Genomic DNA, 20,360 nt, shown 5'->3' with positions numbered 1-20,360 from the left:
GCCCGAGCCTTACCACCCTCACAGGGTAAAATTTCTTGTTAATACACTTCCAGCACGTCCCAGCTTCCCTGGGCAGCCTGTGCCTGAGCCTCGCAACCCTCACAGGGTAGAATTTCTTGTTAATATCCAGCCTAACCCTGCTCTCTGTCGGGTTGGAGACATTCCCCCACTCCAGGCCTTTGGGAATAGTCTCTCTCCATCTTCCCTGGGGCTCCCATCAGGTACTGCAAGGCCACAATTTATTTGCTCTGAAATCTCCTTTCCAGGCTCAACAATCCAAATTCTCTCAGCCTTTCCTCATAGCAGAGGAGTTCCAGCCCTAGAATCAATTTAGTGGCCTCCTCTGAACTGACCTTTACCTGTACCTGTAATTTTTATTCTTTGACAATCTTTGTGCTGCTCAAATTCCCAAAGGGGAGAAGCAGAGACAGACAGAAAGAGAAGAAAAAGAGAAGAGGAGCAGTGGAAAGGTGCTGGAATCATCATTAGGTGTCAGATAATTGCAAGGTGTAATAAGAAGGTCCCTAATTCCTCAGCAGGGTGATACAAGGTACATTAATTGCCCTGCCTCACATATGTGTGTGGTGCCTTTGAGAAGGAAGGAAATTATAGTCTAGAATATCTACAACAGTCAGGCCTGGGTGTCACCTGCTCCATTTGTGTGCCCACAGCTGCCCACAGGGCAGGGGCAGTGTTTCACACAGATAATGACAGAGGAAGGTTTGAAATGGGCAAAGCTGAGCTCCTGCCACAGTTTGTGAGCTCTGTGCTGGGCACTGAGGCCTTGAGAGAATCATTTTGTCTATTTTAGGTGATGTGCAGTGGCTTGGAGAGGTGTTGGGTACTGAGAAAATAGTCACCACACAACCTTCCCATTCCTATAATTATGAAAAACCCCTCCAAACTTATATTTAGCCATGCTAAATGGGAGTTTTCCTTTTCAGCACCCTCACTGCTTTGGAAACAACCCGCTTCAGATTAGAGGGAAACATCAGAGAGGGAATTTCATGTGAGCAGAACTGGGATGATCTGCTGGATGTGAGGAGCTCCTGGGTGATGTTTGTGCCTGGAGATGACAGAGATGTTTTCTGTCATTCTCCCGTGCTGGGCTGTGCTCTGTGCCACCCCAGAACAGGTATTTCAGGTCACTCAGGGAGTGGTTCTGCATTTCAAGTATTCTTGTCTGCCTGACCTCATCCAGTTTATCCCCAGAGAGCTTGCACTCAAAATTCCCATTTCTGGCTGCTGATTTGAGCCTGACGAAACCCCTGTGCTGTAAAAAACATTTCCCTCAGTTGCACTTTCTGGCTAAATTCTTACTATTCTACATTTAATTCCTTTCAGCGTTGACTCTTTTAGGATTTGAACAAAAACCTCATTGATTTCCAGGCCACCACCCTGAGCTGGAAGCTCTTTTGTGCAGCCCAGCTGCCCAGTGCTGCTGCACTCCAGGCCTGCAGCTGGAGAAGGACCAAGAAGGAAGCAGGAGAAGCAGCAGAAACCCCAGGAACCAGCGGGGTTTTTTTTTGGTGCTGTGATTTCCTTCAGCACCAAAACCATGTGGGAAATGTTCTTCCTGCTTTTTAATCTGTGCTCTGTGTGCCTGGGGTTTGTTCTTGTGTGCAGAGGTTGTGCCTGGCCAGACAAACCAAATTAACACCTGAGCTAATTAGAACCAGCTAAAAGGAAACAGCAGACCTTGGAAATGAGGGGGGATTTGGGGTGTTTGACAGTGACCCTGCATCACAGAGTGCTCATTTGCTTTTTCTCACCTACAGCCACGGGAGGATGTCCTCCCTGCTCAGCTGAGGTGTGCTGTGAGCCCTGCTAACAGAACTTTTGTCTCAGCAGGTGTAAGGAACACAGAAAATAGGTCAGGTCATGACTGGGGCTGATGATCTGTGTGACAGATCTGTCCTTGATGAATTTCAGAAATTCAGTTCCAGTCATCCAGACTTGCCTTTCTACCCCTTTGAAGAGAGGTGCTAGGCAGATGAAGATGCCTGAAAAGGACTTTATAGTGGTTTGTATCACTCAGCAATGCATAAATCAGATTATTGCTGTAGACATCAGATCCTGCTCAGTGTTTGAAGGGTACTAACAGCAGAGTTTCAAAGGGATGTGATTTGCATCATCAGAGCAAGATGTTTTCCTTCTCTTTGGGGAGATGTGTGTTTACTGCAGCCCTGCAGTTTTCCCCTGAAGCTCTGAACTGGCTGCAGCCCCCGGATGTTTCTCCATTGGAGAATTCACACAACTCATCACATGAATCATTGGAGAGATTTAAGATACACTTGGCTCTGAACTGGCTGCAGCCCCTGGATGTTTCTCCATTCACACAACTCATCACATGAATCATTGGAGAGATTTAAGATACACTTGTCTTGCAGCCAGCTGTTATCAAATCCCCACACTTCAGGTGGGTTGCAATTGGCTTGGAGCTGTTTTACCAGTTTAATCTCCACGGGAGAAACTCTCCTGTTGCTTGTGAAACACTCTGAAATCCTCTGGCAGCGTTGGAGGGAGAGAGAACACAAGGTGTGATGAGCAAAGTGCTTCTGAACACCCAGATAAGCTGTCCTGGGCACGCCTGCCACCCAAAACCGATGTTGCCCTGCACTTTTTCTCCACCTTTCTCAACCCAACCCAAAACAAACCAATCCAAACTGCTTCTCCATGGTTTTATTCGTTAGTAAACTTACTCAGCATAAATAATACGAGCAGCCGTTCAGTACGGCCGGCACCTGGCGGAGGGAAGAGCTCTGGAATGGCCCTCCAGGGGTGGCTTTGGGGACAGCAGAGCAGCGCTCACTTCCTCTGGGCTCCTGCGATGGCCGGTTTGTCCTCGCGGGTGATGGGGATGCTGCGCTCGGGGACATCGCTCTGCTTGCGGGGAGCGCTGACGGTCAGCACCCCGTCCAGCGACAGCGACGACGTGATGGTCAGCGGGTCCACGTCGTCCGGGATCCGGTATTTCCTGCTGAACTCCCTGGCGATGAAGCCGTGCTCGTCCTGAGCGAAGGGGAGGAGGAAAGTCGTTACCACGCAGCTTTTTAATTATGGAGTATGCGCCCGGTGCCGCCTTAACCACGGGGTCATGCTCAAAGGGAGTTGGGGCTTTCAGAGGAAACATTTCCAGGGAGTTAAAAGGGTTTTGAGGATGAGCTGGAGTGGGGCAGTGCCTGCAGAGTTTACAGGGGGAGGCTTTGTGCCCGCCCTGTGCCAGCCAGAGGCTGCCCTGCACTCTGTGTGCCATTCCCCAGGTGCCACTCCAGCCACACCTGCCCCGGAGACCCTGATTTATCTTCTTAGCCAAAAAGGATTCCAGAAATGGTGTCAGGATCCAGGCCCCCAGTGCTGCAGGAGCACTGCATCTCCTGGTGACACGCCGTGCTCCTAGGGGTGAGAATTCCAGGGACACAGCTGCTTTGGGGACTGAAAAATGGTGTTACATCCAGCTCTGGGCTTGGCTTTGTGTTTCTGCCTGCCCAGTGTCCACACAGGTCTCCAGAGCCAGCAGGGAGAGGGATGAATGACAGCAGAACACGACTTTTAAGGATTGGAAACTGATAGCTGGGCCTAGGAAAGGTAACACACAGGGCAATGCACTGATTTTTTATGTGGCTTGATTGTTACAGTTAATTTTTAGCTCGTTGGACACCTCCCTGCATTCCTGGCCTCTTCCCAGAAAGAGGGGAAGCCCAAAAATGCCCATTTCACAGATGATTTTCCAGTTCAGTTCACAGTTCATGCAACATCAGCAATAAACCTCCACCCTCTTGCTGCCCTGTCTGGGATCAGCTGGGGGGGTTGCATGGAGCATCTTGATAAAAAAATAATAACAAATATTTGAGATGAGCAGGGGGTTGTTCTGCAGCCACCAGGGGTGAGAGTGACTCCCTCAGAGGTGAATTAAAGCAGGGGTACCTGGCGCTCCTCGTGCTTGCCGTGGATCTCGATCATATCCCCGAGCACCTTCACCTTCAGCTCCTCAGGGGAGAAATGCTTCACATCCAGGTTCACATAAAATTTGTCCTTGTCCAGTCGCATCTGCAAAAACCAGGAGGTGACTTCAGAAAAGAGCAAAAACAAGGAGGTGACTTCAGAAAAGAGCAGGTGAGGGTTTCAGCTTAAAAAACAATGCAGTGGGTCGAGGCTCAAGCTGGTCTCTACACACACACTGACCTCTGTTTTGGGATCTGATCTGAGTGCCTCTGTCCCCTGCTGGCCTTGTGCTAATGCCCATCACTGCAGGACCTGAGATTCTCCACCTGAATTAGTTAAAACTGACTCTTGATTTAAAGCTGACTCTTCATTATGGCTGCTGCACCGGGCAGCCAGAGCCAGGTCACTAAATCAAGAGGGACATTATGCAAGGATTAAAGTAATACTTTCACTCCTTCTGCTCGGAATAGCTCCTCAAGCTCCTTGTAAATAAGACAGTTGACTTGCAGGACAGGCAAAAGCCTCTTGGCTCAGCCTCTGGGTCCTGGATCTTATTAAAACGCTGCTTTTCAGGGCAGTGATTGTTTAAAATGGGCCCTTTTCCCTCAGCAGCCATGGGCTCCTGCTCTGCCTGGCATGAGGACCCCACTGCCCCTGTGCTCTTCATTTCTCAGGTGGGAGTGGGATTGAAAGTTTGGTGCAGCAGAGTGGGAAATTAGGGAAATTAGAGAAATTAGGGAAGTTAGAGAAATTAGGGAAGTTAGGTTCCCTCCTTTCCTCTGCCTGCTCCTAGGGTGATCTGAGCTCTGTCCCCATCACTATGGCCACACTCGCTCCATTCCAAACACGCAGAGGTGCAAACACAGCACCTTTTTCCCCGGCCTCTTTCCTTAAAAACAAAACCACCTAGGAGCATCCTCCACATTCTCAGCTCTCCTGGGCCCCCACCAAGAGCCCGAAGAAGCAAAGATTACCTCCGAGAGTCCTGTCTCTAGCCAACTGGGCATCCGAAGGATGGGGGATCTCATCAGGAAGGGGCTGAAGCTGGGGGAAACAGGGAGCAGCTCCGACTCGGGCAGGTGCTCCCCAAAAATCTGGTCAAAGATACGACTCGGTGCCAACCAAGAGAAGAAAGGTCTGCGGATCAGGGGGTTGTGGATGGTGATATCCATTGGAGAGCGCTGGAGGAGCCTGGCAAACAACTGTGCTGCAGTGCCGTGCCGGCAGCGGGGACAGCTTTATACCCGTGCAGCTGGCCTGGCCTTCCACCCCCCCGAGGCCTCTTGAACAGTGGTGTCAGGGATTTTATTGTCCCACTCCTGGGCCGGGCCCTTCGGCGGTGCCCAGTAGCTGTCTGAGGGATTTGAGCGCGCTGCTGAGGAGGAGGGGGAAGGGGAGAGGAGGAAGAGGAGCCCAATGGGGCAGCAAGAAGGCAGAATGGCCCGGTGCCCGCCCTGCTGCCCACGTGCTGTTTATCCACAGTCCTGGGCAGGCTTGGCCCGTGGTCCAGCTGCCCTGGATGCCAGCGGGATCAATGCAGCTCCTATCTTTGGATAGGAGGAGCAGGACAAGGGGCCCTTGTTCCCAGGACCTCAGCATCACCCAGCAAGGCTGAGCCTGTCCCGGCAGCAAAGGGAGCCCCAAAATCAGGGCTAGGGAAGGTGCCAGGAGGGCTCTGCTGGCATCCTGGCACTGCAGCTGTGCAGCCCAGCGAGCCCTGCTGCCCTCGTGGTGGGTGTGAATCAAGGATGGATCTCTCCACCAACACCACTTGTCTTTTGCCCACTGCAGAGCACATTGTTCTGGAGGGAAGAGCCCCACGCTGTGAGCCCAGAGAGAACCTGGGCATGGTCCTGGCCTCCAGGGTGCTGCCCTGCTCCTAGGAGTGCAGATCACCTCTGCCCCTGCACCCAGGGGTGCAGATCACCTCTGCCCCTGCTCCCAGGGGTGCAGATCACCTCTGCCCCTGCTCCCAGGGGTGCAGATCACCTCTGCCCCTGCACCCAGGGGTGCAGAACACCTCTGCCCCTGCACCCAGGGGTGCAGATCACCTCTGGCCCTGCTCCCAGGGGTGCAGAACACCTCTGCCCCTGCATTAACCTGCTTTCCTGCAGCTCTCCCCCTAACAATTCACACATTTGCTTTAATTCCTGCCTTGCCTGTGAACCCAAATCACAGCTTAGCTTCTGTTGAAGGGCAAGAGCTTCTCTGCCTGTGGGAGCTCACAATTCAAACACAATTTCTGGCTCAGAGGCACTGCCAAAGGCTCTGAGCCTCTTCCTCTCGGCTTGCCTGCAAGAATAGGGAGCAGGATTTGCTCTGTGCAGCAGCCCAGGCCATAAATACCCTCTCCAAGTCCCCATTACATCAGCAGCACTGCACCTGCTCTCCTGCACGGCAGGGCTCAAGGCAAGCTCTGCTTTCAGGGTGTGCAGAGCTCAGCTGGGCCCCCCTCCCCTGCTGCAGCCCACCAGCCCTGCTCAGTAAAGCTGGATTTAGGCCAGGCTCAGAGCCTGGTTAACTGGCACCAGCATTGCTCCATGGCCTTGTGCCAAACCCTGGCCAAGGGAAGAGCCTGGGCAGCAGCAGGGCTCAGGCTGGGGAGGTGACAGCAGTGGGACCTGGGTCCCTGCTTCCTCCTGCCCTTCACCACTGCAGGAGCAGAGACTCGAGCTCAGCTCCTGGGGAAATCAGGCTCCTCACGGAGGGGTTTGAGCCCCAAGCTCTCAGTGGGCAATGGGTGTGGGCAGAGGCTTCATTGCATGAGCTGAACAAGCCCCAGCCACCCACGGGGGCTCAGGGCCACCAGTTCCAGTGTCAGGGACTCCCTGAGCTGCTCCAAGGAGCCTCTCTTGCTTTGGAGCAGCAGAGCCTGGGGTCTGTCCTGCTCCCCTCAGCCCCTGAGTCCGGGCTGGGCTGGGCTGCCCATCCACCCCCTGCTCCAGGAGGGGTCCCCAAGGTGTCCCTGAGGTGTCCCCTGCCCTCCCTGCTGGAATGCAGAGAGAAGCTGCCCTGGTCTGGTGTCCTGGGGCCTGCACGGGGCTATTTTGGTCCCTCTTTTTTATCACTCACTCACTCCTCCCTTTGGAATCCACCCAGCTGGAGCCTTGCAGCCTGCAGCCCTCACTCGGAGAGGCAGCGAGGGCTGGGAAGGAAGGCAGACAGGAAGGAAGGAAGGAAAGAAGGAAGGCAAGAAGGAAGGTGCCTGTCCTGGACACGCCATGGCCGCCCGCACCGTGCCCCACGCCTACCCCATGAGCGCCGAGTACGAGTTTGCCAACCCCAGCAAGATCTATGACCAGAACTTTGGAGAAGGTAAGGAAGGAGGTGGGATCCCCCCCTCTTTGCACCTTTCTCCCCTCTGCTGCTGCAGGGCTGGTGGGATTCCCTCTGGGGAGCTTGAGCTCCAGAGGGGGAAGATGGAGCTGGGGAATTTTGAGTGCAGGAACCCAGATCCAATCGAGGGGGAACAGCCAGGAAAAAAAACCAAAAAACAGGGAATAGACAGGGAAAAAACAGGGAATAGACAGGGAAAAACCAGGGAATATCCAGAGAATAGCCAGGGTCTCTCTCTTCATGTCCACTTCCCCATCCATGCCCCTGCTGCCCGTCCCTCCCTCCCTCGTGCCAGCCATGCTCTGGCATTCGTGCACATGCTGTGAAAACATGGACCAAAAGCGCCCAGGGGAGGGGGGGGAAGCTTTTCCAGCCGGGGGGGATGTGGAGAAAAGCTGAGCTGGGGCGTTCAGCACAAAGCTGGGCAGTGGCTGGCCGAGGGGAAGGAATGTGGGCAGCAGCAGAACCATTCAGCACCAGCACAACAGCGTGAAAAGGCAAAAAGCTCCAAGGGAAGCCCCGTGGACAATGGCACACAAAAGGCCTTTAGTTGTTCGCCATCAGCAGTTTCCATGCCCATCCCTGGCTGTGCAGAGCCCGCAGAGCACCCAGCAGGCCCTCCCCGTGCACCCAACATGTGAAGCTGGATGCCAGCCCCGGGCTCTGGCAGCTCTGGCAGCCCGGTGGCACGCAGCAGCTGGCAGGGATGTGGCTCTGGGTGGGTTTTAGGGGCACAAAGGTGGGAACTGCAGCAGACTCCACCCCTGCTGTGGGCACGTGGCAAAGCCAAGGTGTTGCCCAGGTCCCAAAGCGCTCCTGTGTGCTGCTCCAGCCGGGAAACTCCTCACTGAGTCTCCTCTGCAGGTGTGTCCCCGTCGGAGATTTTAGCCCCTGCCCTGTACCACGGCTACTACATCCGACCCCGCATCAACAAGCAGCTGGAGAGGGGCACCTCGGAGATCTGCCTGAACCAGCACAAGTTCCAGGTGTTCCTGGACGTCTGCCAGTTCCTGCCCGACGAGCTCAGCGTCCGCACCGTGGACAACCTGCTGGAGGTGGTGGGGCAGCACCCGCAGAAGGCTGACCGCCACGGCTTCGTCTCCAGGGAGTTCACCAGGACCTACATCCTGCCCCTGGACGTGGATCCCCTGCTGGTCAGGGCCACGCTGTCCCACGATGGCATCCTGAGCATTGTGGCTCCCCGGACGGGCAAGGAGGTGAAGGCCAGAGTCAACGAGGTGAAGATAACCCAGCAGGAGCAGCCGCAGGGGGAGGAGGAACAGGCTGAGGAAGGGAAAGAGAAGGAAAAATCCTAAAGGCTGCAGATCTGGGAAGGTGGGGGAGACAGGGATGGGGAATCCGCAGTGCCAGAGCCCTGTTCCTCACCTTCAGTGTTTAGCAGGGCCCTGAGGCAGCCACACTTCTGCTTCTCAAGGCTGATGGCTGGGAACAAGAGGGACTTGGAACTGGAAAAAAGAGTGAGACTGTAGTGTGATTGTGAGTGACTGTAATGCAAGTTTTCTCCTAGGTCAGGTGAGCAGGCAGACCTGCTCTCACCCTTAACTGTGTCCCAGTGGACTGAGCTCTAGCCCAGAAGGGCACTGGGAAGAGAGAAAAGGGGATCCCAGTGCCTGGCTCCTGAGCTGGAGGCTGACATTGGTGGCTGTGCAAGGTGGGTGTTGGTCTGTAAAAGTGCCTGCAGCGATCAGGAGGAGAGAGGAATAAATCTGCCTCTGCTCTTCTCTTGTTTGCCTTGGACTTGTGTTGCTCCTGTGCAGCAGGAGGGGTGGACAGTGCCCAGCTGGCACTGGGCTCACCAGTGGGGACATGGAGGGACTGTGCCACCTCTGTGTCCCACCCCCCTGGCCCAGGGGGAGCCCGGAGTGAGGTGACCTCAAGGACAAAAAGGTGAGAGCAGTGCTGAGCCCTCAGAAGGTCCCTGAGCATCTCCAGAGCTGCAGCTGGAATGAGCCCGAGTGAATGGGGCACAAATGAATGCCCAGCACAGCCTGTGCCCGCCCAGCCCTTTAGCTACGGCACATCCCTCACACACAGCCCTCTGCGGGGGCACTGAACCCAAAATGCTGACGGGAGAGGCTGTGCTCGGAGCCCAGCTGCCTGGCTGTGCCCCAGCCCCGTCTGTGAAGGAGGGAGGGGCTGAGTGTGGCCCCTTTGCAGCCACTGCGGTGCTACGTGAGCAATGTCCCCGTGCTGGGGACAGGGATCGAGTGTGCTGCGCTGGCAGCTGCCGCCCCGGCGGCCCCAGGGCTCAGCAGGTGACAGTTGCCACCCTTGTGTGGTCAGAGCCGAGCCAGGCACACAAAATGCTGTGTCAGTGGCTAAATTTGGGGGTGCCTGGCATGCCTGGTGCTGCTCTCCATACAGAGAGGTGTACCTTCTCCAAAATCCTGGGGGATGTGACTGCCCTCGCTCCCTGTGGCTGTGCCCACGCCGGGGCAGGAATGCCCCCTCGGGCCCTGCCCAGCACATCCCTTGGGGCTGGAACACGGATCTCAGGCTGGTTTTTGTCCCCTGCCAGGCCGAGTGGGGTGCAGAGCAGGGCAGTGCCCAGCTATTTTCAGCTCCCTGCCCTGGGGATCAGTCAGATGAGGAGCAGCCCTGCCTGCCAGGCTCAGGGGGCACAGCGAGGGCACTGAGCCCAGGGCAGAGCTGCTGCCCTCAGTGCCCGACCCCCTGCCCTGACCCCTGCAGTAGAACCAGATAAACTGTCAAAATAAAAAATCACCTTTCCCACAGGCGTTGTCTAAGTCGTTAATAATAATTCCAGGCTTAATTCTGGGCTTGGGGCTTTGAATCACCTGTCACCCAGACCCCAGATGAGGAGGGCTGAGCTCTGAGCCCTGTGGTGGGGCAGAGCCCCAGGGGTGTGTGTGGGCTCAGGCATGGCCACCATTTCCTCACTCCCCTCCCAAAATCTTCCTCAGACCCACAGACACACTCTGGCAGCAGCCCTAAAAGGGCTTTGTCCCTGCCCTGCCAAAAGTGCTGCTGGTGCCTTTGCTCCCTGCAGCTTTCCTGGGATGGGGACGAGCTCCTGCCCTGCCTGGGGAGGGGGGATGGCCAGGAGAGCACTCACACAGCCTGGCACACGTGGCACAGCCTGGACCATCAGTGCCATCTGTGCCTGCTCAGCAGCTCTGGGGGCTGAAACAGCTCCGGGACTGCCCTGGCAGAGGATTCTGAGACAAAAGCAGTGCCCAGAGCAGCACAGAGCTCTCTCCTGCATTTTTGATAGACAGTGCAGCTCTGTGTGCTGCACCACACCTGTCCTGGTGCTGAGGGATGCTCTTGCCATAAAAATGCCCAGAATTAGTAGTGACTATGCCATTCTGTGCCCTGGCCATGGCTCTGCTGTCCCCTCTTCATTCTCCTGGCCTTGGTTTTGCTCTCCCCTGGCCCTGTTTTTATTGTCCCCTGTTCATTCCCCTGGCCCTGGTGTTGGTCTCTCCTGGCCCTGATTTTGCTCTCCCCTGTTGATTTTTCTGGCCCTGGCTTTGCTGTCCCCTGTTCATTCCCCTGGCTCTGGTTTTTCTCTCCCCTGGCCCTGGTTTTGCTGTCCCCTGCTCATTCTCCCCCCGGGGCTCTCGTGCCGGTGTCACAGCTGTGTCACCAGGCGGGACAGGGGCTGGCAGTGCCGGGCGGGCAGGGCTGTCCCCGTTGTCCCCTGCAGGTCAGGCTGTCGCCGCTGCCGTCCCCGCCGGCAGGGAATGCGGGGTGGCAGCCAAGCGCTGCCGGCCCCGCCAGTGTTTGTGATGCTTTTCTGTTTCTCTGCTGGAGCTCAAAGCGGCAGCCCCAGTGTTTGTGGGAGAGGCTGATGGGAACAGGCTCCCAGCCGGTTTTTTTTGCTCCTTCCCCACAAAGCAACAAAGCCTGGCCATGGCTCTGCTGTCCCCTCTTCATTCTCCTGGCCTTGGTTTTGCTCTCCCCTGGCCCTGTTTTTTCTGTCCCCTGTTCATTCCCCTGGCCCTGGTTTTGCTCTCTCCTGGCTCTGGTTTTTCTGTCCCCTGTTCCTTCTCCTGGCCCTGGTTTTGCTCTGCCCTGGCCCTGGTTTTGCTGTCCCTGACCATGGTTTTGCTGTCCCCTGTTCATTCCCCTGGCCCTGGTTTTGCTGTCCCCTGCTCATTCTCCCCCCGGGGCTCTCGTGCCGGTGTCACAGCTGTGTCACCAGGCGGGACAGGGGCTGGCAGTGCCGGGCGGGCAGGGCTGTCCCCGTTGTCCCCTGCAGGTCAGGCTGTCGCCGCTGCCGTCCCCGCCGGCAGGGAATGCGGGGTGGCAGCCAAGCGCTGCCGGCCCCGCCAGTGTTTGTGATGCTTTTCTGTTTCTCTGCTGGAGCTCAAAGCGGCAGCCCCAGTGTTTGTGGGAGAGGCTGATGGGAACAGGCTCCCAGCCGGTTTTTTTTGCTCCTTCCCCACAAAGCAACAAAGCCCGAGTTATCCCAGAAATCACAACAGACGCTGGCTCATTAAAACAACAGAGACAGAGACACAGAGTCTGCAGCTTCCCAGGCAGGGACAGGCTCCTGGGAGCACCTGGCTCTGCAGCAGCCTGAGAACGCTGAATCCCAGCTGTCTGCACACATCTAATCCCAAATTCTGTGCCGTTTCTCCAGCCCCGAGCTGAGGAGCAGTGTCAGAGCAAGGCAGGTCATAGTGCTGCTCACCCAGGGCCCACTGTGACCCTTCCAAAGCAGAATCCTTCTCCTTCTGCCACTCCTGGGCAGCTCCAAGCTCTGCTGTGCGCTTGGGCAGGGGTAGCTGGGGCTGTGAGCCTGGCTGAGAGCGTGGGTACAGCTGGAGAAGGAAGCAGGGCCAGCTCCTGCCACAGAAAGGTGAATTAATGCTCAGCCCGTTTTGGACACCCCTCGAGGGATCAGACCTGCTCAGAACCAGGCTGGCTGCCAGCTCAGAGCTGTGGGGCAGAGGTACTGCTCAAGAATGACATTGAAATGGTATCTTTCACGAGGATCTGTTCTCTTGGACCTGCCTGAGACGAGGTCCCAGGAATTACCCAGTCCTGGGGTGCAGCAGTGACCAGGGCTGTGGTCACTCACTCGGAGGGGTCTCACTGGGGCACAGAGGTGAAATGCAGGTCCCTGTTCCATCTGACCCGCTGGGGCTGAGTGAGAGCTGCTCTGGGACCCTGCACTCTCAGAGGCACAGAACTGAACCCTTTTATCCACCTAGCTTGAAATAAAATGGATTTCCACCATCCCCGGGGCCGTGGGGCAGCAGCAGCAGATTTCACTGAGAGCTCCAGGCAATCCTCAGGCTCCCAGCGGTGCCACCCCTGGCACAGCTTTCCCCGGGGTGCGGGATGGGCAGCAGGACCAGCTCCGAGCTCCCACCCTGCGGCTTCTCCTTTTGCCTGAAGTCCCTCCTCCGGCCCCTCTTGGGACAGAGGGACAGCGGAGGTGACAAAGGCGAGGTCTGGCCGCAGGGGACACGGCAGCGGGGACAGCTCCGGTAGATGGCACACGGGGCCAGCGCTCCGAAACCCGACACTGGCAGACACTCCCCGAGAGCCAGGGGCCGAGCAGGAACCAGGAAATACAAGCTCAGCCCGCCCGGGGAGCTCGGCATCGCCGGGGAAGGAGCAGCGACATGGGCAACCTGTGCGGCTGCGGCCGGCGCTGGTGAGTGCGGGCCGGGCACCGGGCACCGGGCACCGGCACCGGGCACCGGCACCGGCACCGGGCACCGGGCACCGGCACCGGGTACCGGCACCGGGCACCGGGCACCGGGCACGGCTCCGGCAGGATCCGGGAGGATCCGGGAGCTCTGCGCCCTTGTGCTGGGCTGGCCGGGGCTCTGAGCCCTGCCCCTGCCCGCCAGGCACGGGTGGGCACGGGTGGGCACGGTGGCAGGGCTCTGCAGGTGCCCCGGGCACGGCGGCGCCGCGACAAGGGGGGTTTGTCACATCCCAGCCCGGCTTGGGGTGATGCGGCTGGGAAGGAGCTGGGAAATCCCAAATCCCTGTCCTCAAATCGCTGTGTTCATGCCAGAGCTCCCATAATGTGTCCCTTTGAGGGGTCCCTGCCACAAGGGGGGATTTTGTGACATCTCAGCCAGGACGGGAGGGGCAGCTTGGGGTGATGCGGCTGGGAAGGAGATGGGAAATCCCAAATCCCTGTCCTCAAATCGCTGTGTTCATGCCAGAGCTCCCATAATGTGTCCCTTTGAGGGGTCCCTGCGACAAGGGGGTTTGTCACATCCCAGCCCGGCTTGGGGTGATGCAGCTGGGAAATCCCAACTCCCTGTCCTCGAATCTCTCTGCTCGTGCCACAGCTCCCACAAGCTGTCCCTTTGAGGGGTTCAGGCCCTGCCCTCAGCTGTCCCAGCCCCTGTCCCTGCCCGCGCCTGGCCGGGGTTTATTTCTGCTCGGGGAATCCGCGTTGTTGGGATGCTGGGGCTCTTTCTCCCTGGGAGGGGGGGCGGCACTTTAATCCCTCCTGGCTCCTGCTGTGCCCCGCACCTCCTGCTCGCAGAGAAAGGGCAGCACCCGCTGCCAAGTGGGAATATTTTCAGCTCTGCCAGGGGAAGAGCCGTGAATTGCAGACGGAGCTCCCAGGGCGTTCTCCCTCCGACGCTGCGGGTGTTCAAAGTGCGAGAAATTCATCCGGTTGTTAATAATTCCAAGAGGCACAGCATCACCTAGTGGAGGAAGGCTCAGCAGCTGAGGACAGCGAGTTCTTCCAAGCCCCGAGCCTCGAGGAGTTTGGGATTTCGGGGCAGGAGTTGAAGGTGGGAGGTGGAAAGCTGGCCACCACCAAAACTCCCATTTTCATTTCCTCTGCCCTGTGGCAGGGCGTAAATGAGGCACCCAGCAGGCAAGGGCTCGATCAGGGCGTGCCCGGGGCACAGTGTGAGCTCTGTAAAGAAAAGCTGTCACAGCAAATTGATTCTGTCTGCGAGGTCATTGATGAAGGAATTAATTGTGCCCTCGGGTCCGGCTCCTCTGCCCCGTGCAGGGCAGGCCCAGGCTCTCACCAATAAAGGGGCACAGACAGGGCAAGCTGCCCAAATCCAGGCCCCAGGACTGTGTGGGGCAGGAATCAGCCTGGCCTGGGCACGGGGAGAGGCTTGTCTGGGAGGTCATTGATGAAGGAATTGTGCCCTCGGGTCCGGCTCCTCTGCCCGTGCAGGGCAGGCCCAGGCTCTCACCAATAAAGGGGCACAGACAGGGCAAGCTGCCCAAATCCAGGCCCCAGGACTGTGTGGGGCAGGAATCAGCCTGGCCTGGGCACGGGGAGAGGCAGGAGCAGGGCTGTGGGTGCTGCCTGGAGAATCCTCTCAGCTTTGGAGAGCAGGGCAGAGCTTTCCCTGCTCCCATTTCCCGTGGCACACGTGTCCCCATTCCCGGGGAGATGCCTGGCTGTGATTATCCTGCAGACAGGAATAGCTGCAGCCCACACGCTGCCTGCAGTGCTCCCTGCACCGAGGGAGGCAGCCTGGAATGTCTGCCCAGAGAGGGACGGAGCTGCTGCTCTGCCCCACAGGGGCTGGTTTGGGGAAACCCTCCATGCCTGGGGGCTGGCAGGGAGGGAAATGCCCCAAAAGGTGCTGGTTTGGTGGAATCCTGCTGGCAGGAAGGGAAATTTCAGAAAAGGAGCTGGTTTGGTGAAATACTTCATGTCTGGGTGCTGGAGAGAAATGGAAGGAGGGAAATGGAGGAAGGGAAATGTCCCAAAAGATACTGGTTTGGTGGAATCCTCCATGCCTGGGTGCTGGCAGGGAGGGAAATATCCCAAAAGGTGCTGGTGTGGTGAAATAGTTCATGTCTGGATGCTGGAGGGAAATGGGAGAAGGGAAATGTCCCAAAAGGTGCTGGTTTGGTGAAATCCTCTGTGCCTAGCTGCTGGCAGGAAGGGAAGTGCTCTCCACACAAACCTGGGCAAGGAGGAGACGCTGCAGACAGAGGAGGAGGCTGTGAGAGCCCCACAGAGGGGTTCTGCTGTGAGTTAAAGCCCAAATTCCTGAGGAGAGCCCCCAGATTTTGCCCGTGGAGGGCAGGAGGTGCCCCTGTGGCAGCGCTGGAGCCTCGGCCACCCTGCCCTGCCCAGCCTGGTTAATCATTACTGCCCATTCCAGAGCTCCCTGCCGGCATTCCCGGGGTTTTTGTTTTCCCACAGCAGTGCCAGGGCACGGCTGCACAGCCCTGGAGCTGGCACAGGCCCAGCCCTGCCCGGGGCACTGCTCTGTGCCATGCTCAGCCTGTGGGACACGCGGCATTCCCTGAGCCCCGTGCAGGGCTCTGCTGCTGTGAGAGCTGCAATGAGGGCTGGGGGACTCCAGGCAGCCCCTCCAAATGCAGTTTGTTGTATCCGAGGTGTCACAGCAGCCCAGGGTGTGGGGGACAGAGCCTGTGCCTGCAGCTGGCAGCTCCAGCTGAGGCAGGCCTGGGACCTTTAATTTTGGTTACAATGCATTCTATGCTTTTCTTTGCTGAGCATCTTCATACAGAAGAACCAATCTATACCTTGACCTTTACCTATAGCCCATCATAACCACTGTAATTACCACATTCATGTCACTATTCTCCAGTCACTAAAGTTGGTACATCACAGTTGAAGCTAGAAGTTGTTTTTCAGTTTTCTCGCAGCGGAAAACTCGGAGACCTTTTTTCAGGGCTGTTGTGTCTCTCTGATTGCAGGAAGTGTCCTTCACCTTTCAAGAGGAAGAAGGAGAAGCAAGGTAAGGTGTGTGACAGTGCTGTGAGTGACAGAGCCCTGGGGAGGTGACATCCGTGCCCAGCCTCAGGCTGAGCTCCCCCGTGCTCCTTTTGCACTGAACCTTCCTCAGGAGGAGCTTGAGGCAGCATTTCTTTAAATCTTAAAGCAAGGAGGGTGGTGTGCCATGAATCTGGGGAGGGAAGGGACTTTAGCAATGCCTTTAGAACAACCAAACTCCTCAAAACACAGCCAAGGGCTCTCCAGCAGGGCAGGAGCTGCAAACATCCCTCTGACAGCACTCCCAGGATCAAGGGCACTCCTCAAGCCGTGTCCTGTGGCCTTTGGGCCGTGCTGGGCAAAACATGTTTGCCAGGCAGCAGAGGAAATCACAAAGTTGAAGAGGATCTGACTCTCCGAGGGCCTGACAAGAAGCTCTCTGTGCTGTGGCTGTGGCTTTGCCAAGAGCTCTGCGCTCCACGGCGTGCTGCCATCCTGGAAAACCTCATTTCTCCCAAAGAAACAAGGCCAGGCTTTCTTCTTGGACACACCAGGGCTGCGGGAGTCAGATGAGGTGGAAATCTGATTTGTGCCCGGGGGGGGGCTCACACAGCATCGCTGCATCCCAAGGTTGAGCAACAAACTGGTTTGGGCTGACCTCCTGCTGTTTCCTTTGCAGGAGCTAATGGGAGGCACGAGGCTCAACAGCAGCAGCCTGGCAGGAAGGTAAATAATTCCCCAGAGGGGTTCCCTGAGTGTGTGTGGAGGGGACAGAGCTGCCCTGAGCTCCCTGGGCTGCGAGGGCACGGGCAGAACCCAGAGCCAAGAACCCTCTCCTGCTGGGCACAGAGCCCGTGGCTTTTCCCACATTTTTTGCCCCCTGCCTGTAGGAATGTGCCCCCTGTGGAGGGAATGACCAAATTAATCTTTGCTTAAAGAGGCAAAAAGCCCAGAAGTTTCTGTCCCAAAGACACCTCATGGGACCTTTGGGGCTTCACCTCACACCTGGGGCTGCCACCTGGACAGAGGCCAAGAGGTCCTGCCTAGGTAATTCACTAGAAAAGAACAAAGGAAATAATCACTTTTGTGGAAATAATCACTTTTGTGGGGTGTTTTAGCAGCAGCAAGGACCTCTTGCCCCTGGCTCAGTTTTTCTCTGTAAGAGCTTTGCTATTTTGCCTTTTATTAAACCTTTTCTTGTTTCCAGCCCTGCCTCAGAAGCCATCCTGCTGGTTTGATGCTGTTTGGGGTGGCTGGGCTATCTCAGGTGTGATGGTTTCTCAGAGCTCCTAAAACCTGGCTCAAAGAGAAACCCATCAGGGGTGCCAGAGGCTGGGGCAGCGTGGGGAGCTGAGTTCCCAGAGCTTTTTCCCCCTCACATGTCCCCCATGTCACTGTTGAGTAAAAATGACACAGACTCACCACAGGCTGATTGATATAACGTGCTGGATATTTGGAACTGCTCCTTTTTATAAGCTGCTCCCATCCAGGCAGATTCATTGGTCACTTAGTTCATCCATTTTCACCTGATCAGCTAATTAATAAGATGCCCTTCTTACAAACTTTGAGAAAAACAAGGAAACAGAGAGTAGGAAAGCACCACCTCCAGGTCCTTTATAACAATAACCTACAGAGAGTAGGAAAACACCACCTCCAGGTCCTTTATAACAATAACCTACAGAGAGCAGGAAAACACCATTTCCAGGTCATTAATAATAATAACCTACAGAGAGTAGGAAAGCACCACTTCCAGGTCATTTATATTAATAATTTACCCCCAGCTCCCTCAAGTCCCTCAGGCCGATTCTGGGAGTACTCATCTCATTTTCTCTCTCTCTGAGCAGGCTGTGCCAGGCGCGGTCCCCACGTATGAAGACGTGCCAGAGGTGCCCGTGTATGCCACGCTGGGCGGGCCCAGGGCCGGGCAGCAGGAGGACAGCATCCACTACGCCGACATCCAGGTGCTGTCCAGGGCAGGGCAGCGCTCGGCGGCCGAGCTCAGGAGCCTGCAGCTGCAGAACTCCACCGAGTACGCCACGCTCAACTTCCCCAGGGCCAGGCTCAAGTACGACAGCAAAAACGGGACCTTGGTCTAAAGGACTCCGTGGCCTCGCCCTCGTCTTGCAGCAGGAAGAGGAGGTCACAGCTGTGGGTGCAAGGAGACCTTGTGAGCACGGCTGGGAGTTGGGAGAGGTGTGTGTCCCACCTCGGACGTTCTCACTGAGGAGTTTCCCGTCTGATTGTGCGGGGAAAAACGCCTGCTCCCCTTGGGGGAGCTGTCCCTGGAGCTGGCAGCCAGCTCCTGCCAGCCCTGCCAGGTGGCTGAGCTGCTGAAGGCTCAGGGCTGCGGGCAGAAAATCCCTGCTGTGGCACAGCTCCAGCCTTTGGGGGTGCTGCTCTGGGAGTCCAGGAGTTCAGCACTGAAGGGACGTTTTGGTGCTGCCTTTGTGGATTCAAGAGTTCAGCACTAAAGGGAGGTTTTGATGCTGCCTTTGGGAATTCAGGAATTCAGCACTAAAGGGAGGTTTTGGCGCTGCCTTTGGGAATTCAGGAATTCAGCACTAAAGGGAGGTTTTGGTGCTGCTCTGGGAATTCAGGAATTCTGGACTAAAGGGAGGTTTTCATGCTGCTTCTGGGAATCCAGAAGTTCAGCACTGAAGGGACGTTTTGGTGCTGCCCTTGGGAATCCAGGAATTCAGAACTACATGGGAGGCTTTGGTGATGCCTTTGGGAATTCAGCACTAAAGGGAGGTTTTGGTGCTGCTCTGGGAGTCCAGGAGTTCAGCACTAAAGGGACATTTTGGTGCTGCTCTGGGAATTCAGGAATTCACGACTAAAGGGAGGTTTTCATGCTGCTTCTGGGAATCCAGAAGTTCAGCACTAAATGGAGGTTTTGGTGCTGCCTTTGGTAATTCAGCACTAAAGGGAGGTTTTGGTGCTGCCTTTGTGGATTCAGGAATTCAGCGCTAAAGGGAGATTTTGGTGCTGCCTTTGTGGATTCAGGAATTCAGCACAATGGGAGATTTTGGTGCTGCCTTTGTGGATTCAGGAATTCAGGACTAAAGGGCACAGCACCTGGCAGCCAGAAATGCAGAATTAGGAGGGTGCAGAACCATTTCTGTCACTGATGGGCTGTTCAGAGGTGCACCCTCACTCCTCTGTGCAAACAAGTGAGGAGAGAGCTCCTGGCTGGGACTGGAAGTGAAACCAGGGGAAATTGGAAGTTTAGCTGCCTCTGTTTAGGGCACTTCTCCAAGTCCAGCAGCTGCCTGGGACACTGGGAATGAACCCTGGGCAGCTTCAGAGGAGACTTTGGACTTTGCTTCCACTTTTCCCTCATTTTGTGCTGCCAGCCCTGGTTATAAACCCAGTGACACAGAGCACACACCTCGTGGGGCCATCAGCTCCACCTCTCTTTCTGGGTTTGAAATAGTGTCCACAATTCAGCGTAGCAATGGTGCAAACTGGGCAGCACTGGGAGGGCACCAGGGCTCCCCAAAGCCCCTCTGCAGGCACTAAAGCAAGGCCTGGCACGTTCTGCTGCTCAGTCAGGGCCTGCAGAGCAGCTTCTGGGGCAGCCCCGGGCACTGGCAGAGTTTGGAGATGGTTTCTTTTATAAACACACAGAACTTTGCAGTTTATAACTCAGCTAGGTGGGAAAAGCATGAAGGAGCTCCTGCTCGTGGTGAAAAATAAAGCTGCTCTTTATTTTTCTGTGCTGTGCTTGCCAAGGTGGAAATGTTTGAGGACCAATCTTCCCTTTTTCCTACGTGTTTTAATGAGTGCCCGAGCCCCTGGAATGGTTCTTTATCTCCCATTCCCCAAGGAGCTCCGGCTTCCACACCACCCTCGGGGCCGTTCCTGGAAGGACAGCTCATCCTAGAGACAATTCCACGCTCCCATTCCGGTGATTTCCCCAGGTTTTCCGTGGGGAATTGTGGAATCCACGTGTTCTGCAGTAGAGATTTTCCTGAAGGACTCTGTTTTGCACTGAATATTAAAATCTCCCGCAGTGCCCGCGCCTGCCGTGTGTGCCAGACGAGAGCTGATGTATCATTAAAGATGCGATATTCAGTTTTAAGTGAGGAATCCGCACTTTGGGCGAGGCTTTGCGGGGCTGGGGGAACACACAGGGTCCCGCTCGGGGGGCGGCGGTGCGGGGCTGGGCAGGGGCTTCCCCGAGCTGGCTCCGACCCGATCCCGATCCCGATCCCGATCCCCATCCCGGCCCCCGATCCCGGGGCGGAGCCAGCGCCATCCCGCCCCATCCCGCCCCCGTTGCCGTGGCAACCGGAGACGCGCCGGGAGCAGGTAGGGCCGGGAGTGCGGGTGCTGGTACCCACCGTATCCCGTCCCACCCCATCCCATCCCACCCCATCCCATCCCATCCCAT

At 56.5% G+C, this 20,360-nt stretch overlaps 3 protein-coding genes across 7 annotated transcripts; 2 read left to right on the top strand and 1 right to left on the bottom strand.

The window, feature by feature from the left end:
* Window positions 1-2,667: 2,667 nt before the first annotated feature.
* On the bottom strand, window positions 2,668-7,952 carry CRYAB (crystallin alpha B). Of its 3 annotated transcripts, XM_039722074.1 has the most exons (4): window positions 7,840-7,948; window positions 4,920-5,136; window positions 3,928-4,050; window positions 2,668-3,012 (listed from the first exon to the last, which is right to left on the bottom strand). In XM_039722074.1, the coding sequence occupies exons 2-4, from the start codon at window positions 5,115-5,117 to the stop codon at window positions 2,809-2,811; spliced, it is 525 nt and encodes a 174-aa protein (XP_039578008.1). In that variant the 5' UTR covers window positions 5,118-5,136; window positions 7,840-7,948; the 3' UTR covers window positions 2,668-2,808. The 3 variants fall into 3 exon arrangements, with proteins under 3 accessions (XP_039578008.1, XP_039578007.1, XP_039578010.1); XM_039722073.1 differs by lacking the exon at window positions 7,840-7,948 and having other exon boundaries at window positions 4,920-5,373; XM_039722076.1 differs by lacking the exon at window positions 4,920-5,136 and having other exon boundaries at window positions 2,674-3,012; window positions 7,840-7,952.
* HSPB2 (heat shock protein family B (small) member 2) lies at window positions 7,053-9,024 on the top strand. The gene is made up of 2 exons (XM_039722072.1): window positions 7,053-7,260; window positions 8,146-9,024. The coding sequence occupies exons 1-2, from the start codon at window positions 7,167-7,169 to the stop codon at window positions 8,595-8,597; spliced, it is 546 nt and encodes a 181-aa protein (XP_039578006.1). The 5' UTR covers window positions 7,053-7,166; the 3' UTR covers window positions 8,598-9,024.
* Window positions 9,025-12,752: 3,728 nt separating this feature from the next.
* Window positions 12,753-20,295, top strand: CUNH11orf52 (chromosome unknown C11orf52 homolog). 3 transcript variants are annotated; one of them, XR_005629000.1, is made up of 5 exons: window positions 12,753-12,934; window positions 15,952-15,992; window positions 16,647-16,693; window positions 17,809-18,857; window positions 18,897-18,925. XR_005629000.1 is itself a non-coding variant. In XM_039722190.1 (4 exons), exons 1-4 carry the CDS (start codon window positions 12,903-12,905, stop codon window positions 18,061-18,063), a joined length of 375 nt encoding a protein of 124 aa, XP_039578124.1. In that variant the 5' UTR covers window positions 12,753-12,902; the 3' UTR covers window positions 18,064-20,295. The 3 variants fall into 3 exon arrangements, 2 of the variants coding, with proteins under 2 accessions (XP_039578124.1, XP_039578125.1); XM_039722190.1 differs by having other exon boundaries at window positions 17,809-20,295; XM_039722191.1 differs by having other exon boundaries at window positions 12,760-12,934; window positions 17,812-20,295.
* The last annotated feature ends 65 nt before the right edge of the window (window positions 20,296-20,360 follow it).

Source organism: Passer montanus, unplaced genomic scaffold (genome assembly GCF_014805655.1).
Source record: "Passer montanus isolate IOZ18808 unplaced genomic scaffold, ASM1480565v1 scaffold47, whole genome shotgun sequence".
Classification (NCBI taxonomy): domain Eukaryota; kingdom Metazoa; phylum Chordata; class Aves; order Passeriformes; family Passeridae; genus Passer; species Passer montanus.
The sequence above is the reverse complement of the archived record's forward strand: the minus strand, read 5'-3'. Positions and strand labels throughout refer to the sequence as shown.

Excerpts from the sequence above, each read along its gene's own strand:
- CUNH11orf52 (XM_039722190.1), top strand. The coding sequence starts at position 12,903 with ATGGGCAACCTGTGCGGCTGCGGCCGGCGCTG. Across the intron at positions 15,993-16,646 it reads GAGGAAGAAGGAGAAGCAAG|GAGCTAATGGGAGGCACGAG; the intron begins GTAAGGTGTGTG and ends TTTCCTTTGCAG. Across the intron at positions 16,694-17,808 it reads AGCAGCAGCCTGGCAGGAAG|CAGGCTGTGCCAGGCGCGGT; the intron begins GTAAATAATTCC and ends TCTCTCTCTGAG.
- CRYAB (XM_039722074.1), bottom strand. The coding sequence starts at position 5,117 with ATGGATATCACCATCCACAACCCCCTGATCCGCAGACCTTTCTTCTCT. Across the intron at positions 4,051-4,919 it reads TAGAGACAGGACTCTCGGAG|ATGCGACTGGACAAGGACAA; the intron begins GTAATCTTTGCT and ends TGGTTTTTGCAG. Across the intron at positions 3,013-3,927 it reads GCAAGCACGAGGAGCGCCAG|GACGAGCACGGCTTCATCGC; the intron begins GTACCCCTGCTT and ends CCCTTCGCTCAG.
- HSPB2 (XM_039722072.1), top strand. The coding sequence starts at position 7,167 with ATGGCCGCCCGCACCGTGCCCCACGCCTACCCCATGAGCGCCGAGTAC. Across the intron at positions 7,261-8,145 it reads TGACCAGAACTTTGGAGAAG|GTGTGTCCCCGTCGGAGATT; the intron begins GTAAGGAAGGAG and ends TCTCCTCTGCAG.